This window comes from Peromyscus leucopus, chromosome X (assembly GCF_004664715.2).
Source record: "Peromyscus leucopus breed LL Stock chromosome X, UCI_PerLeu_2.1, whole genome shotgun sequence".
Lineage (NCBI taxonomy): Eukaryota > Metazoa > Chordata > Mammalia > Rodentia > Cricetidae > Peromyscus > Peromyscus leucopus.
In genome coordinates this window covers 118,802,668-118,818,756 of record NC_051083.1, presented here as the reverse complement: position 1 = coordinate 118,818,756, position 16,089 = coordinate 118,802,668, and the positions used below count along the sequence as shown (strand labels likewise).

The window sequence follows — 16,089 nt, the reverse complement described above, 5'->3', positions numbered from 1 at the left end:
CATTGCCTCCTGCTGCCATAACTTTTCTACCACGATGGACTGTACTCTCAAATTGTGAGCCCAAACAAACCATTCTTTGCTTAACTTGCCCTTTTCTGATACTTTACCACAGTTATGAGCAAGGTAATATACCCATTGTAGAAACCTGTCTGGTGATCCTATTAGAATAACTGAGTTAAGCTTAAGTTTAGATGACTTTTTTACCAAGTTCCTGTGGTAGCCTTGGGGTAAATTTAACTGAAGTATTACTTTGATGAATTGCAATGATTTCTGGAGCCAGATCAAAGAGCCGTTTGTCTGAGGCCGTGAGGGTCTAGAGGCTGTGGCAGTCATTAGTCAGGCAGCCCTCAGAAGGACTTTGATGCTACCACTGCTTATCCTTCTCAAGGAAAGGCATACCGGCTCTGGTTAGTCTTATCATGGTGGCCTGTCAAGACCTCTGGTTTGTTTGCGGAGGAAATTCTTCAGGAGGATGTTAAGCATGCACTCTAATGGGTGGGGCTGTGCTTCACTTATCACCTGTCACAACCTCTCAGGTTAATGAAATCTGTGTGGTTCACGAACAGCATTTAATTAACAGAGAGCACAGTAAAGTAGTATCAGGGAGATCTCACACACTTTAAGTAGGATGAGCTACCGTAACATACAGGGTCCAGTGAACAATGGAATTAAGAGATGCTCTGACCAAAAAGCAGGATAAAACAGTCATTCGGAAGTATGGAGCTCTATAGCAATTTCCTTCTTTTGCTGTTTGCTCTCTGTGTCTTTTGTTTTTGGTTTGCCTGGTATGTTTTGTTTGTTTGCTGTTGCCTATCACACTGAGTAAAATACTCAAAGTTACTGTAAATGTGGCGGTCGCCATTCTTCTTCATGTTCTGCACGGCTTGTTGAAAACGCAAGTGTACCCAGACACACACACACACACACACACACACACACACACACACACACACACCGAGTACACAACTGGCACTTCGTTGCTCTGCCCGGAGTGATAGATTTGCGGCACAAAGCCGATTCGTTTTGTCTGATGGCACTTCTCAACGGGCATTCAGGCCGCATTCTGTGCTCACTTTTTTGGTGAGTGCGTGAGGATGAAAAGGAAAGGCTGGGTTATCTTCCCTTTGCTTCTCTGTCATCATTTGTAGCAAACAGGAGTCCCTCCTTCCATGACCCCTAGTGGATGCCTGACACCAAGGACAGTACTGAACCCGATATATACTGTGCTTTTTCTATTCATACATGCCTATAAGAAAGTTGAATTCATAGATAAGGCAGCAGAAGAAATTAACAAGTGATAATAAAATAGAACAATTATCAAAATATGCTCTTATAAAGTTGGAAGGATCATTACTCTCATATTTTACATTCCTATGAAGTAAAGTAAGGGCTCTGTCACATAAATATGGTAGTTCCAGGAGAGTCAATGTGATAATCTCATAGGCTACTAAGTGACCAGTGGGCAGGTAACTAGACAAAGGGATGATGTACATTCCAGAAAGACCAAGGACAATGATGCAAGATTTTATTGCGAGATGGGGTCGGGGGACACACAGTTTAGAACTTAGGAGCTTTCTTCTCCTTCCTCTTCTTCTTCCTCTTCTTCTTTTTGTTTTTTTGAGACAGGGTTTCAATGTGTAGTCCTGGCTGTCCTGGAACTAGCTCTGTAGACCAGGCTGGTCTCAAACTCACAGAGATCTGCCTCTGGCTCCTGGGTTCTGGGATTCAAGGTGTGCACCGCCACTGCCCAGCTGAGCGGTTTATTTCCGGACTTCAGTAACCGAGGGCGCTGCTACTCTAATTGGGTAGGCTTTCTTAGTTTCCATGTCTCTCAGAACTCCGTTGCACGCTTTCTGCTTTGGGAACAAGCTCTAGTTCCAAAGGAAATTGTGACCTTTTCAGTGAGGTACCATTGCCACCCCACTCTGTCCAGCCTCACTAAACTGTAGATGGGACTCCCTAACCTTCTACTCCCTTTCAGTCATGCCGACCTCACAAGGGTTGTGGGGCGACTGGAATTTTACACCGTATGTAAATGAGGTCGGAAGAAAACAGCTGCTACCATCCACACACGTCTCCCCTGTTCCATGCTTATCAAAGTTGCTGCATTTGACTACAATTCTAAAAGGTGAGCTCAGAAATGAAATTATTAATAAGTTCTCTCTCTCTCTCTTTCTTTCTTTCGTTTTGAGATAGGGTTTCTCTGTGTAACAGCCCTGGCTGTCCTGGAACCCAATCTGTAGACCAGGCTGGCCTTGAACTCACAGAGATCGACCTGCCTCTGTCTTCCGAGTGATGGGATCAAAGGTATGCACCACCACCCAGCTATTGATAAGTTCTAACAGTAACAGGTAGGCACTAAATCACACACAAGTGAGCCATGCTCTGTGTGCTGGAGATGTGATGAGGAAGCAGACCCTATTAATAAGGTATTGTTTGTGAAAATTCTCCTTGGGCTTAGGGGTAGGGAGTACATAGTCTGTATATACTGTGATTGTCATCAGAGTTTGAGATTTGCTGTCCTAAGAGAAAGCCAAGCTTCTCCCCTTCCTCTCCCCTGCAAGAGGATGGAGCTTCCTATGGGAAGGGCAAAGTGGTTTGAGGTGGAACTGGCCTGAGGCCATTCCCCTCAGTTTGGTGTAAGTTCTTTCTCCATTCTCCCTTGAACCCTGCATCTTATGTGGCTAGTGGGACAAGATAGCCCATGTCCCTTATTCTTTCTAACACTGAAACTGTGCATGTGTATGTAATACAATGTAATAATAATAATAATAATAATAATAATAATAATAGAACACGTGTTATCTCAATGCCTGTTGAGGTCTGCGTCTTCTTTAAATATCCTTAAGGAAAAGAGAAGAAGGAGTCCTTTTGTCTCATATGCTGTAGGCTGCTTTGCTGGGATACATGAGTATTTAGTAACTCAAGAAGCAGGTTCTTCTCTGATGTATCTTTTTAATTACATCCTTCTCTTGGACATCTATGAACAGAGGCCAGGGTAACAGGATGGCCTTCAAGGATCCAGAGAAACTTTACCACAACCACTTTTGATGAATATAATAAGTCTTGAAATTGCCAGGCAGTGGTAGTACATGCCTTTAATCTCAGCACTCAGGAGGCAGAGGCCAGCCTGGTCTACAGAGCAAGTTCCAGGACAGCCAGGGCTACACAGAGAGACCATGTCTTGAAAAACAAAACAAAAATGCCTTGAAATTATGTTTGTTTTTTACATTATAAAAATTGTATAGGTTGCACAGAGATCTGGGAGCAATTAGAGAATTATCCATGAAAAAAATATAGTCTATTGCCTGTAATTCCATCATAAACACTGAATGTATCTTCTTTATTTTCTTCCATTCACTTTACATGTGGCATTATATTAATTCAGTATGGGATCACCTGTGGTGATATTTTGTTTGCGTTCTAACAAATAAAGCCTGCCTGAAGATCAGAGGGCAAAGCCAGGCACTAGTTAGCCATAGAGGCCAGGCAGTGGTGGCACACACCAGCACTTGGGAGGAGGAAACAGGGAGTGATATGGCTGGGTGGAAAAAAAGGAATATAAGGTGGGAGGAGACAGGCGCTCAGTCCTTTCAGCTGAGGAGTTGGTGAGGCGAGAGCTGGCTGTGGCTTCTTCCTTTGTCTCTCTGATCTTTCAGCATTTACCCCGATATCTGGCTCTGGGTTTTTATTAAGATCAATTAGGATTCATGCAACAATCACCCTCTGTCCCTTAGAGAGTACTGCATATGCACAAATCAGTCTCTGTCACATAGATATGTTCACACATGCACTTCAGATAAATTAATATCATTCATTGATTAAGGTAAAGAAGTTGTTTCTTGTATGTAGAAAATATCTCCTCCACTTCGATTTTCTTTTTAAAAAGATTCTTTTCAAAAAAATTTGTTATCTATGAGTGTTTTCATGTATATTATTCAGACATGTATATTCATATACAGAATATATATATATATATGAATAATACCTGGGTGCCTAGTTCCTGTGGAGGCCAGAGAAGGGTGTTGGATCCCCTGGACCTGTAGTTACAGAGGGTTGTGAGCCTCCAAATGGGTTCTGAGAACTGAACCTGGGTCCTCTGGAAGAGAAGTCAGTGCTCTTAACCACTGAGCCATCTCTCCAGCCCCCAAAGTCCTGGGGCCAGTGCTCCTAACCTGTGGTGATATTTTGTGTACCCTAATAAACTTGCCTGAGGCTCAGAGAAACAGAACAGCCAGCCACTAGTTCTTACCTCTACAAGATCCTCAGTCTAAAGAGAGTGAGTTCCTGTTTCCTCACACCTTATATACCTTTCTCTGCCTAGACATCACTTCCCTGGGATTAAAGGCATGTGTGCTTCCCAAGCAAATGCATGAGATCTCAAGTGCTGGGATTAAAGGTGTGTGCCACCACTGCCTGACCTCTATGTCTAATCTAGTGGCCGGCTCTGTTCTCTGATCCTCAGGCAAGTTTATTAGGGTACACAATATATCACCACATTAAACACTAATGATCTTTCCAGGCTCTAAAAGAGATTCTTTTTCCACATTGCACCTTTGTGATTATAACTCACACTCTCTCCAACTAGGAGATAGGGGAAATGTGAAGATGTCCTGTAGCTAGCATTAGCTCTTCACCAAAACAGCCCTGGCAGATGCTGTGATCTCAGCGTTCAGGAGGCTGGGGCTAGAAGATCCCAAGTCTCAGCTCAGCCTGGGCTATATGGTGAATTCTAGGCCAGCCTGAGCTACAAAGCAAGCTGTCTTGTGCCGTGGCTATCTCTGTCTGCCCTTGTTGCTAGAGTTTTCCTGCCTTGCCCACAGTCAGGACAAATCTCTGTCACCTGCCAGTCTCACAGCCGCTCAGACCCAACCAAGTAAACACAGAGACTTATATTACTTACAAACTGTATGGCAGTGGCAGGCTTCTTGCTAACTGTTCTTATATCTTAAATTAATCCATTTCCATAAATCTATACCTTGCCATGTGGCTGATGGCTTACCAGTGTCTTCACATGCTGCTGGTCATGGCGGCGGCTGCAGTGTCTCTCCGCCTCAGCCTTCTGCTTCCCAGAATTCTCCTCTCTCCTTGTCCCACCTACTTCCTGCCTGGCCACTGGCCAACCAGTGTTTTATTTATTGACCAATCAGAGCAATTTGACATATAGACCGTCCCACAGCATGCCCTCTCCCCACAGTGTACTCTCTTTCCTTCTCCCTTCCTTTTCTGTCATCTTCCAGTCTCCCTTTATTCCATTCCCCCCCACACAGATACACAGTATCCAAATGGTAAGCACAATATGTGTTATATTGGTTAACCCAATGTAACTGTGTACACCGTTTTCTTTCTTTCTTTCTTTTTTTTTTAAGTTAGAAAAGTCTTTAAGTTTTTAAATTAAAATTGCACCCTGGTGAAATGTGATTTTAATTTAGGAATCCAAAGGCAGGCTCTTCCGAGCTGTCGTCCTCTGACGCTGGACAGAGGCTGGGGACCTGTGGGACAGCCAGGACAGTAGGGACGGGACAGCCAAGCATGCACTCAGTCCTGTGGGCTTTGCACACCCAGCTGGGGACAGGGTGACGAGTTCTAGGGCCACCGAGAGGCCACCACCAGCAGAAATGAAAACTCCACCTACCAGTGATGGGTAGGAAAGTCCAGGATTCCAACAGGACCCTTCCGGGAGCTCCCTTGGAGGTGGGGGCGGGGCTTCCTAATGGCCGATGTGGCTTCTAAAGAAGGCAGCAGGTCACCTGGCTGCAAGCTCGCTTCATCTATGAGCACCCCTTTGCTCTCCCCCAAATGGGCAGAGGATTCGAGGCCCTTCCCTTCTGACCCCAGCACCCCAGTGTGCAGGCCTCACTCTCACATACATTAAATTTATATTCATATATATTATAGTTATATATTAAAAAGAGGAAAAAAAACTTTCCCAAAGAGCAACTCCTGAAGAACCCAAGTGGCTCAGGATGGTTACTGTCCCGCCCACCCCACAAAAATTCTTATAAAATCTTCCAGTGCGATCTTCAAGAAATCCCTGCCCTCTTGTGTTCCCCACCCTCCCCAGCCCTCCTCTGTGTCCCCCACAATCCTGGACTGCCCCCAGCTCCAGCCCAGTGCCATCCAGTCTCATCTCTGGCCATCCACTGCTGTCACAGCTTTCTGCTGGGCGCCCCCCTGGGACGCTCCAGGGGGCCACGTGGGCTGTGGGCAGTGGAGACAATGGAAGGAGTTGGGGGAAGAGGGCGGGATCCAGGGCGTCTGGTGGCTGGGTGGGGAAGCGGCCCAAAAGGGGCTGAAGTTTGCAGGAGGGGAGCAAGCCACAGCTGTCATGGGGCTGTTGCTGTTCTGCAGGCCCTCAGAGGCTCGAAGCTCGGAGAACATGGCTAGTGCATCAGGGAAGTTAGGTGGTGTGGCCGGGGTGTTGCTGGGAGTACACATCATCTGCGGGTGGTGGTGGCTGTTGGGAATGTTGCTTTCTTGGAAGAACGTGCCCAGGGCGGTCTCGAAGTGCCTGTGCGCCGCCTGCAGCAGCTGCTGCGCCTGGTCGGCCTCGCAGCCCGCGGCCAGCATGAACTGGTGGATCATGACCTGGTGCCACAGCTGGTTGATCATGACCTGGTGCCACAGCTTGTCCGAGTTCACCAACATGGCGCTGGGCGGCCGCCCCGGGCTCGCGCTCGCAGCTCCGCAGCCGCTGCCGCCACCACCACCACCACTGTTTTCTAAGTAGCGTGGTACCTTCTGGACCTAGACGGTGCGAATTTCTTTGTTCTTTAGGCCTTCCTAGCTGAACCTGCCCTGGCCTCTAAGCCAGTTTCCGGCTTCTATCCTGTCTTTGCTAAGGAGCCATCTCTTCTCAGCTACCAATTTCCCAACCGCTTATCAGTGAAGATAAAAGTTCAGTTTAAAAGGCTCTAGAAAGCTTAATTATTACTACAACGGCAAAACAACTATTGTTCCTTTCCTCCGGAATAGACCTTTCAAAAACATTCACGGAGAAGATAGAGCTGTGCCTTCAAAGTAAACACAGGCTTCCTTCCCACTCTCAGCCAATGTTCAGCTTTCCCAATTGCTGATCCCAAGGTACGGGAGCTGAGTTTCTTCCCCTCGTCCTCCTTTTCCTGTACTTCTAAGGGCTGCTACTCAGTTTCCCCCTGAGATTCAACACTAATCAGAGAGAAAGGTGAAGTGGTTGAGGCACCGCATCTCTGGCATGTAAGGAAAAAACATTTGGAGAGAATTTTCACATGTGCATTCTTTAAAACAGCTGAGAGCCAGGTGTGCTGGCGCGTGCCTTTAATCCTAACACTTGGAGGGCAGAGGCAGGTGGAGCTCTGAGTTCAGAGCCAGCCTGGTCTGTAGAGCAGGTTCTAGGCTAGCCAGGGCTACACAGAGGAACCCTGTCTCAAAACAACAACAAAAGGGGGCTGGAGAGATGGCTCAGAGGTTAAGAGCACTGGTTGCTCTTCCAGAGGTCCTGAGTTCAATTCCCAGCAACCACATGATGGCTCACAACCATCTGCAATGAGATCTGGTGCCCTCTTCTGGCCTGCACACATACCTGTAGGCAGAACACTGTATACATAATTAATAAGTAAATTAAAAACAACAAAGAGGGGAAAAAGAGGGTGGCAACCAGCCAAGAACCCCAGGGTCCTTTTTGCAGTGCATAAAGAACATAGGAATGGACTCTGAAAACTGTCCATCCTGCATCATTTTTCAGACACAGACAAAAATCAAACAAAAACCCAGAAAGTAAAGAACTGGCTTAATGGGCATATATAGTCGCTGGGAAACCCAGAGTGCAAATCCCAGGTTATGTGACCAGAAGTTTAGCATGTTCGGCTCTGCCAAATGGTCCTCAGCTCATCTCTTAATTCCTTTCTCATTGCTGTGGCAGAAATGCCTGGCAAAGCAAATCTTTCTTTGGCTCCCAGTTGGAGGGCACACTCCATCACAACGGGGAAGGCATGGTGACAAGGGCGCCTCTAGTTGTGGATGCAGAGGTCTGCATCGCATCTGCGGTCAGAAAGGAAAAGATAAGTGCTGTCTTCAGCTCCCTCTCTTCTTTCGATCAGGTCCAGGATCTCAGGCCACGGAATGGTACCAGCTGCGTTCAGTGTGGGTCTCTTTCTGTCCTCCATCCTTTCTATACCCCACCCCCACTCAGGTGGTGGAGACAGAAGGATCAGAAGTTCCAGGTCAGCCTGGTGGTGGTGCACACCTTTAATCCCAGCACTTGGGAGGCAGAGGCAGGTGGATCTCTGTGAGTTCAAGGCCAGCCTGGGCTACAGAGTTCTAGGACAGCCAGAGAGCACAGAGAAATCCTGTCTCACTGCCTGCCCCCCCCCAAAAAAAAAACCCAACCAAACAAAAAACCCCAAACAAAATGAGAGAGATTTATAATTAACTTTCGTTTGCCCCCAGACTAGAGTACCCAAAACCGATGTGTAGATTCATGTTCACAAGTAAAATGAGTTGTTTTGGTTTTGTTCTTGTTTTTGAGATACTGACATAGACGTCGATGGCTCCACACATCCAGCTGCATTTTGCCTAAGTCAATAACTGCATACCTAGCAGGATCCTGTTTTATATGGCTCTGAAGCTATAGCACCCCCTAGTGTCAGAGCAGCGAAGGTGCCACTGGCTCACAAAGCACAAGGCCCCAAACTGACCGGCAAAGTTGTTTTTGTATACTCTGTCCTTGCCCTTCCTGTGGCGGCAGCGGTGATGGTGATGAGCTGACTCCAGCAGACTTTATCTGATACTGGAAAAGAAGATGGCTTACTTTGCTTCAGTCTGACACAGTACAGCTGAACGGTGGCTCACTGCAAGATAGAGTCACTCCAGCTGAGTAAGGCTCAGACTCACAGAACAAATCTCCTTAGACCCGTCCATTGGCTCTTCCATTTTTTCTGCACTTTTCCACAATCGTTATCTTTGCTTGTCAAGCACAAAACACTGAGGTGCTATTTATTCTATAGGAACAGGGCAATCCACAGAATCACTTAAAAGCATTCATGAGTACATGATCCCAATTACCGGATGGAGAGCCTTAACCTGAATCAAAGCATCCAGTATCTTCACCCGAGGTACGAGCAGGGAGGGCATGGAGACAGCACCCATCATGCCAGCACCCAGGGACAAGGAATTTCCGAAGCTGGCAGATTTTCCGAGTAAGCAGGCCGGTCGGTTATCAAGAGATACAGCCAGACAAGAAAGGCCTCCTGAAAGTGCGCATGCTAACTATTGCCACATGTTATTCCCATAACAAGCCCTGTATCTGCTGATAGGTCGTATGTTCCCTTTGGAAGACAAAGGACACATTTGGGCAGTGTGTTCTAGAAGCACGTCAACACCCAGTGTGTATGTATTCTTGGGTGGGAAGTCTGTAAACGGCTTACTGTGGAGGGGCACAACTGCCCGTCCGGACAAACGACTTCTTTTCTTGTGTTCTTTCCTCTTTGTACTCACCTCTGGGTTTTCATGGCTTACTGTATTTGGGGGCATTGTCATGATTTAGGGTCCACTGAAGCCCTGTGATCTGTACATTAGTGGGGGAACCAATCTATCTACATTTGAATGTGGAGCCTATTGTTTCCCTACATGGCTTTCACCTGTAACATACTCCAGCCCATCAAAGGAGGAGGGCCTAGGAACCCATAAGGTAGATACAACCTGCACTCTGTCATCTTCTACTACCTTGTTTATCTTGTTGTTTTTTTTTTCATTTGTTTTGTTTTTCAAGACAGGGTAAAAGTAGAGGTAGGATGGGGTCTCAGAAAACCAGGACCTCACACATAAGCTTGGCAAATGGTACAGTGAGCATGGAATCAGAAACACAGCCACGCACAGTACAAGGAACGGTTTCTAATCTTTCCAAGGTAACTGGACCACAAGACTCCTGCAGGCAGGCCTTCCCACCCACCCTCCATCGGACTCTGTAATCTACAAGCCCCGCTCCATCCTCCAAGTCCCCCTACTTCCCCCACCCCCCACCTCTCTCACCCTCCCATCCCTGAGACCTCAGCGGCTCCCTGAGACACAGACTCTGCCAGCTCTTTGGACAAAGAGAGCCTTCATCCAGTAACTGATGGAAGCAGATGCAGAGATCCACAGCCAAGCACCAGGCCTAGCTCCAGGAGTCCAGTCAAAGAGAGGGAAGATGGACTATATGAGCAAGGGGGGTCAAGATCAGGATGGGGAAATCTACAGAGACAGCTGAACCAAGCCCGTGGGAACTCACAAACTTTAGACCAAGAGCTGTGGAGCCTGCATGGGACCAGACTAGGTCCTCTACATAAGCGAGACAGTTGTGTAGCTTGGTCTGCTTAAGGGGCCCCCTGGCAATAGGATCAAGATCCATCCCTGGTACATGAGCTGGCTTTTTGAAGCCCACTACCTATGGTCAGACACCTTGTTCAGCCTTGATGCAGAGGGGAGGGGCTTGGACCTGCCTCAACTGAATGTACCAGGCTTTGTTGACTCCCCATGGGAGGACTTACCCTTTTGGAGGAGGGGATAAAGAGGTGGGGGGGTGATGGGGGGAGGTGGGAGGAGGAATGAGAGGGGGATCTGTGGTTGGTATGTAAAATGACTAAAAAAATTTCTTAAATTAAAAAAAAAAAACAGAAAAGAGCTGAGAAATGTTAATACTCAAAAATAGAGGTAGGATGGGCTCTCAAAAAACCAGGCCCTCAATCATAAACTTGGCAAATGGTACAGTGAGCATGGAAATCAGAAACACAGCCAAGGAGGGGTTTCTAATCTTTCCAAGGAAACTGGACCACAGCTCCCTATCCTGAACAGGTCATCTGATCTGCTGGTCTACAGGAACTGGCTGATGCAGAGCTCACAATCCCAGGGCCTGGCCCCATTTCACTGTGGAAGTTCAAAATGGCACAACCACTCTTCATGTGCCCTGGCTTCAGCAGAAGTCACGTTGTCATAGAAATGTGTGGACTGTATTCAGCTGGGTCCCTGCAAGTAAAAAAAAAAATCCTATACAGCCTACGTTCATTTCCCAAATCTAGTTTGTGTTGAGATACAGAGTCTTCACAAGAGTCAACGACAGACTGGGTAGACTTATTGTGGACTTCATATGGAGCTCAACTTCTAAATGAGACGATTTCTCTATTAGAGTGTTGATTAGACCCTTGAAACTCATTCTCCTGAATTCTCTTTTCTTTGGTTTTCTAGCCACTCATAAATTTCCCATGCTCTTATAAGTAACCCAGTTAAGCTCACTTCACCAAACCAGACTTGGATGGAATCCTTCTTTGTCCAGTTGTTGCGCTCTATCTGTAACAAATTGTCCTTTGGTCACATCTCCCCAGAAGATGTTAGTACAACAAGCACCGTTCCATCAGCCATCCTGCTGATTGGATAGCCCATCCGACAAGATGCATGGTACTGAGAAGCTGCATGGCAAGAGAGTCAAGACCAAACAGGAGCTTGAAGCTACTCTGAGAGTGCCTATGGAAAAGCTCCCTCGTGTCCATGTGCCACACCCACAGCAAATTGGCTAACAAAAGACTAGTAACAGAACTTTACCAAAAGCGCCAACTAGCTGAGCCAGAGACGTGATTCAGCAGATAAAGGCACTTGGTGCAACAAGCTGAGAACCTGAGTGTGATCTTCAGAACCCACTGAAAGGAAAGGAAAGAACCGGCTCCACAAATCTGTCCTCTGAACTCCACGTGCCCACCATGGCAGGGTGTGCATGCCCTCCATGGCATATACAACAACAACAACAATAATAATAATATAGAGCATCAGCTGTCCTATGAAGTTAGATTATCAAACAACTTATTTCTCTAAGAGATAAACGTAAGGATTTTAAATGCCACAGAACCTATACACCATTTGCCAGTGGTCTCTAATCATGCCAATGACATTATAAGTGAACATTACACTATAGGTATCTTCCAGATGGGACTGAACAGCTGGCTGGATATCAGTAACCAGATGCCCAAAGAATTAGTCTGTGCCAGGTGGTAAAGCCAGCCACTGACCACACCGCTTATTACTGTATTGCTGTGCCCTGGTTCTCTGTGTGTGTGCCAGACACGAATTCCTACACTACCAACTGACTTCCTGCCTGTCTTCCTTTAGTGAGTCTTCAGAGAGAAACTTTACCTCTCCACCAAACTGGGCTCAATGAAAAGAAGATGACCTGGGCTTTGCGCACAGTGATAGTTCTTGTTGACCTCTAACTTCCGAGTCAAAATCACGGGCACACATATTTCCATAATTTAATAAAAATTAAAAATAAGCTGGCGGTGATGGCACACATCTTTAATCTCAGCAGACTGTCATGTAATTTAAGAAAATACATAAAAACCTAAACTTCTGGTGTACTGGTGATTCCTATACAAAAGGAAACATGCTTTTGATTCCAAGCTTAGCACAATTAACCTCATAGCAGAAAAATCATGCAAATAAATCTTATCTTTACTTTAAAAATTGTAATTCATCATACTTTCCTCCTCTTCTATCCTTTAGTTTTTTATAAATGATAAAAATGAGGATTACTGTCAGGCAGTGTTGGTGCACGCCTTTAATCCCAGCACTCAGGAGGCAGAGGCAGGTGGATCTCTGTGAGTTCCAGGCCAGTCTGTAGAGCGAGTTCTAGGACAGCCAGGGCTACATAGAGAAACCCTGACTGAAAAAAAAAATGAGGATTACCAGAAATGAAACATTCCTTGCTTCAGAAGAAAATCACAAAATAAGGTCATTGGTTCCTGTTCAAAGTGGGTCTCAGCGGTCTGGAGGGATGGCTCAGTGGTAAAAGCATGTGCTGCTCTTCTAGAGGACCCTAGTTCAATCTCCAGCAGGCCACTTACTCCATCAGCCTGTAACTCTTCAGAAGGATCTGAGTTCTCTGGCCTCTGCAGATACCTGCACTCACATGCAAATACTTACACACACACACACACACACACACACACACACACACACACACACACACACACAAATGGATCTCAGGTCCCAAGAAAATGACCACACAAGCCAAAGTATTTCCAAAAAGCGAAAAGGTTACTTCTGCCAGCGAGGTGCAAGGTGCTCAACAATGTCAAATCAAGCAGGCTAGTAGGGGGCCTGCTGTGGGGTTGTTGTTGTTGTTTGCTGTGTTCTGGGGATAAGGTCTCTCTGCACAGTACGGGCTGTCCTGGAACTCACTGTGTAGATCAGGATGGCCTTGGACTCACACAGGGCCACCTCCCTCTGCCTGGGACTAAAGACCTGTACCACCACACCTGACCTCGCTGCTGGGTTTTAGTCCTAGGGTAAGGGAGTTCTGTATCTCACTGAGTGCCCAGAGCTTGGCCTCCCATTCTCCAGTGTTTGGCTAACTCAAAAGAGCGCAGTGGATAAGTAAATTGCAACTTTTGAGAGAAGGATGCAACCTTGAGTGAGTACTTTGATTTCAAGAAGAGCTGACCCTGGAGGAATGTGAATTTTTGCCAAGTGGCTTCTTCACAATTTTCCAAAGGGCTTTTGTCTTATTTAACCCTTTGATAGAAAAGACAGCACATTTCCCGAAGTTGCTACTGCAGAAAATAGTAAATGTGCGATGGAAAACTGCAGGACCATTGCAGATTAAATATTGGGAGGTAAGATGTCCATTTACATAGATATGTGAGTGTAATTTCACCACCATCAAAATATTTCAAATTTGATTCATATTTTGTGTTTACATAAAGAAAACTAGGCAAAATGATAGATTCATTTTTTCCTGACATCTGCTACTTAGTTCTCCTGTTTGCTCCTCTTAGTTCTATATCTCTAGTTGTATCCAGTTTAGTGAGACCTATGCATACAAAATTGTCACTCATCAATAAAAATCAAACTTGTGGTGTGGTGGTGCACGCCTTTAATCTTAGCACTGGGGAGGCAGAGGCAGGTGCATATCTGAGTTTGAGGCCAGCCTGGTCTAAAGAGCTATTTCCAGGACAGCCAGGGCTATATAGAGAAACCCGAAACCCTGTCTCAAACAAACAAACAAACAAACAAACAAAAAAACCAGGCCAGCCTGGTTTACAGAGCAATTCCAGGACAGGCTCCAAAGCTACACAGAGAAACCCTGTCTCGAAAAAACAAAACAAAAACACAAAACCAAAACAAAAAATTCTGTGAACAAAGACACCAGAAAAGGGGCACCGGAAGCTCATGTGGGGAAGCTGGGCCTAAAGGCAGGGTCAACTCAGAGGAGACTAACTCCATGCTTAATTGTGGATAACATGGAAACCATGAAGGAATGAAGGGTGGTGTCTGTGGGATTTCACAATGGACAGTGTAATAGTTACTTATAGTAACTTTTTGTAAAGATTCTGTGACCGTTTCCTTATGGACACTTGTAGCTAAGGGAGTGACCTTCTCCTTCAGCATATTTCCCATGCAAAATGGTGATCATGGGGCTGGCGAGATGGCTTCGTAGGTAAAGGCAGGTGCTGCCAAGCCTGACAACCTAAATCAGAACCTTAGGACCTACATGTTAGAAGCCGAGACCCAATTTCTTCAGACTGTCTTCTGTCTCCACACATCCATTGTGGTGTGCATGTACACACACACACACACAAAGAAAAGTGTAACTTTTAAAAATGTAGCAGGCTGTGGTGGCGCACGCCTTTAATCCCAGCACTCAGGAGGCAGAGGCAGGTGGATCTCTGTGAGTTCGAGGCCAGTCTGGTTCACAGAACGAGTTCCAGGGCAGCCAGGGCTGTTACACAGAGAAACCCTGTCTCAAAATTAATTAATTAAATTAAATAATAAATTAAATTAATTTAATATATTTTTATTAATTCTGTGAGAATTCTGTATAATGTATTTGATCATTAACCCCCTACTCCTCCCAACTAATTCCTCCAAGATCCAACCCCTTCTCCCCACACCCCTCTACTTCATGTCTTCTTTTTTCTTTGTTTCAGAAGACACTATCTCACAGCAGACATTCTAGTCCTTACAATATTTAAATTTTTAGAGTGACAACAATACCTATTTCCTACAAAAATTGTGGTAGTACTGTGAGAAGGTTTGAGAAAAGTACTTAAATCAAAACATTTAAGCTGCTTCACACTTCTGTTTTTACTGGCTGTTCATTTGGCATAAAAAATGGACTTCTGTGGGGTATGGTGGTGCATGCCTTCAATCCCAGCACTCAGGAGGCAGTGACAGAGGCAGAGAAATCTCTGAGTTTGAAGCCAGTATGATCTACATACTGAGTTTCAAGCTATTTAGATCTATATAATGAAAACTTGAAAAGGAGGGGGAGGAGGAGGAGGGGGAGGAGGAAGAAATTTTATGAAAGGAAGATGGACTTCCCACATCTGGCCTTAATCTTTGTAGACCCAACTAGAAAGTTCTTTGACATGTTTCAAGATTGAATGTAAATGTCCTCCCTCCAATATCCTGGTAGGTAAAGCTGTGGAATGTCACTTTGAGCCCTGGAGATCAGGCAACTAGCAACATGGTGGGGGCATTTCTCTCAGGAGCAGAACAGATTCACGCCAATCTGAACTTGGGAGTCTTGCCTGCTGCTCCCTGTGCTTGAATTGCTAACTGCGCTGTTTTCAAACCCGAGTCAAGAGGATTATTGAAGGGCATAGCCAGTTGCAGACCAGATTATAGATATCATTGAACAGTTGGTCATAAAATGCCAGTGTAGCGGCTCCCAGAGGGATGATCCCAGGCTCACTTCTGTTTGACCGGTCTAAGAGTCTTTTCAGGGATGCAGCAGGCAGCCTCCTGAGCAACTTTTGCTGAAAGAATTGAAAATACATTAGCCACATGTTCCTGGGGCTGGGAACAAGAGAGAGCAAGGAGCAGATGGACCCAACGGTCTTGAGTGGCAAGAGGCTGCTGGTAGAAATACGTGTGGGATCAGGCGGTAAAATGGCTGAGGAAACTGAGCAAAGCCATGCATGTGCCTGGGGATGGATGCTCAGAGAAGATCTGAGAAGACCCCAGGCTTTTACCTCTGACTGACCTTTCAGTTCTGAATAGGCAGCTGATAGGAGAGGGTAAAACTTCCCAGAGACACAATCTAACAAAGACCAGGTGAGCTTTTTTTTTTTTTTTTTTTTTTTT

General features: G+C 45.9%; 1 protein-coding gene across 1 annotated transcript; it reads right to left on the bottom strand.

Annotated features, from left to right (window-relative positions):
* Window positions 1-6,119: 6,119 nt before the first annotated feature.
* Window positions 6,120-6,648, bottom strand: LOC114687751 (UBA-like domain-containing protein 2). Its single transcript, XM_037199265.1, has one exon. It carries the CDS (start codon window positions 6,646-6,648, stop codon window positions 6,127-6,129), a length of 522 nt encoding a protein of 173 aa, XP_037055160.1. The 3' UTR covers window positions 6,120-6,126.
* Between the last annotated feature and the right edge of the window lie 9,441 nt (window positions 6,649-16,089).

Bases quoted from the DNA above. Each gene is read 5' to 3' on its own strand.
- LOC114687751 (XM_037199265.1), bottom strand. From the start codon at position 6,648: ATGTTGGTGAACTCGGACAAGCTGTGGCACCAGGTCATGATCAACCAG.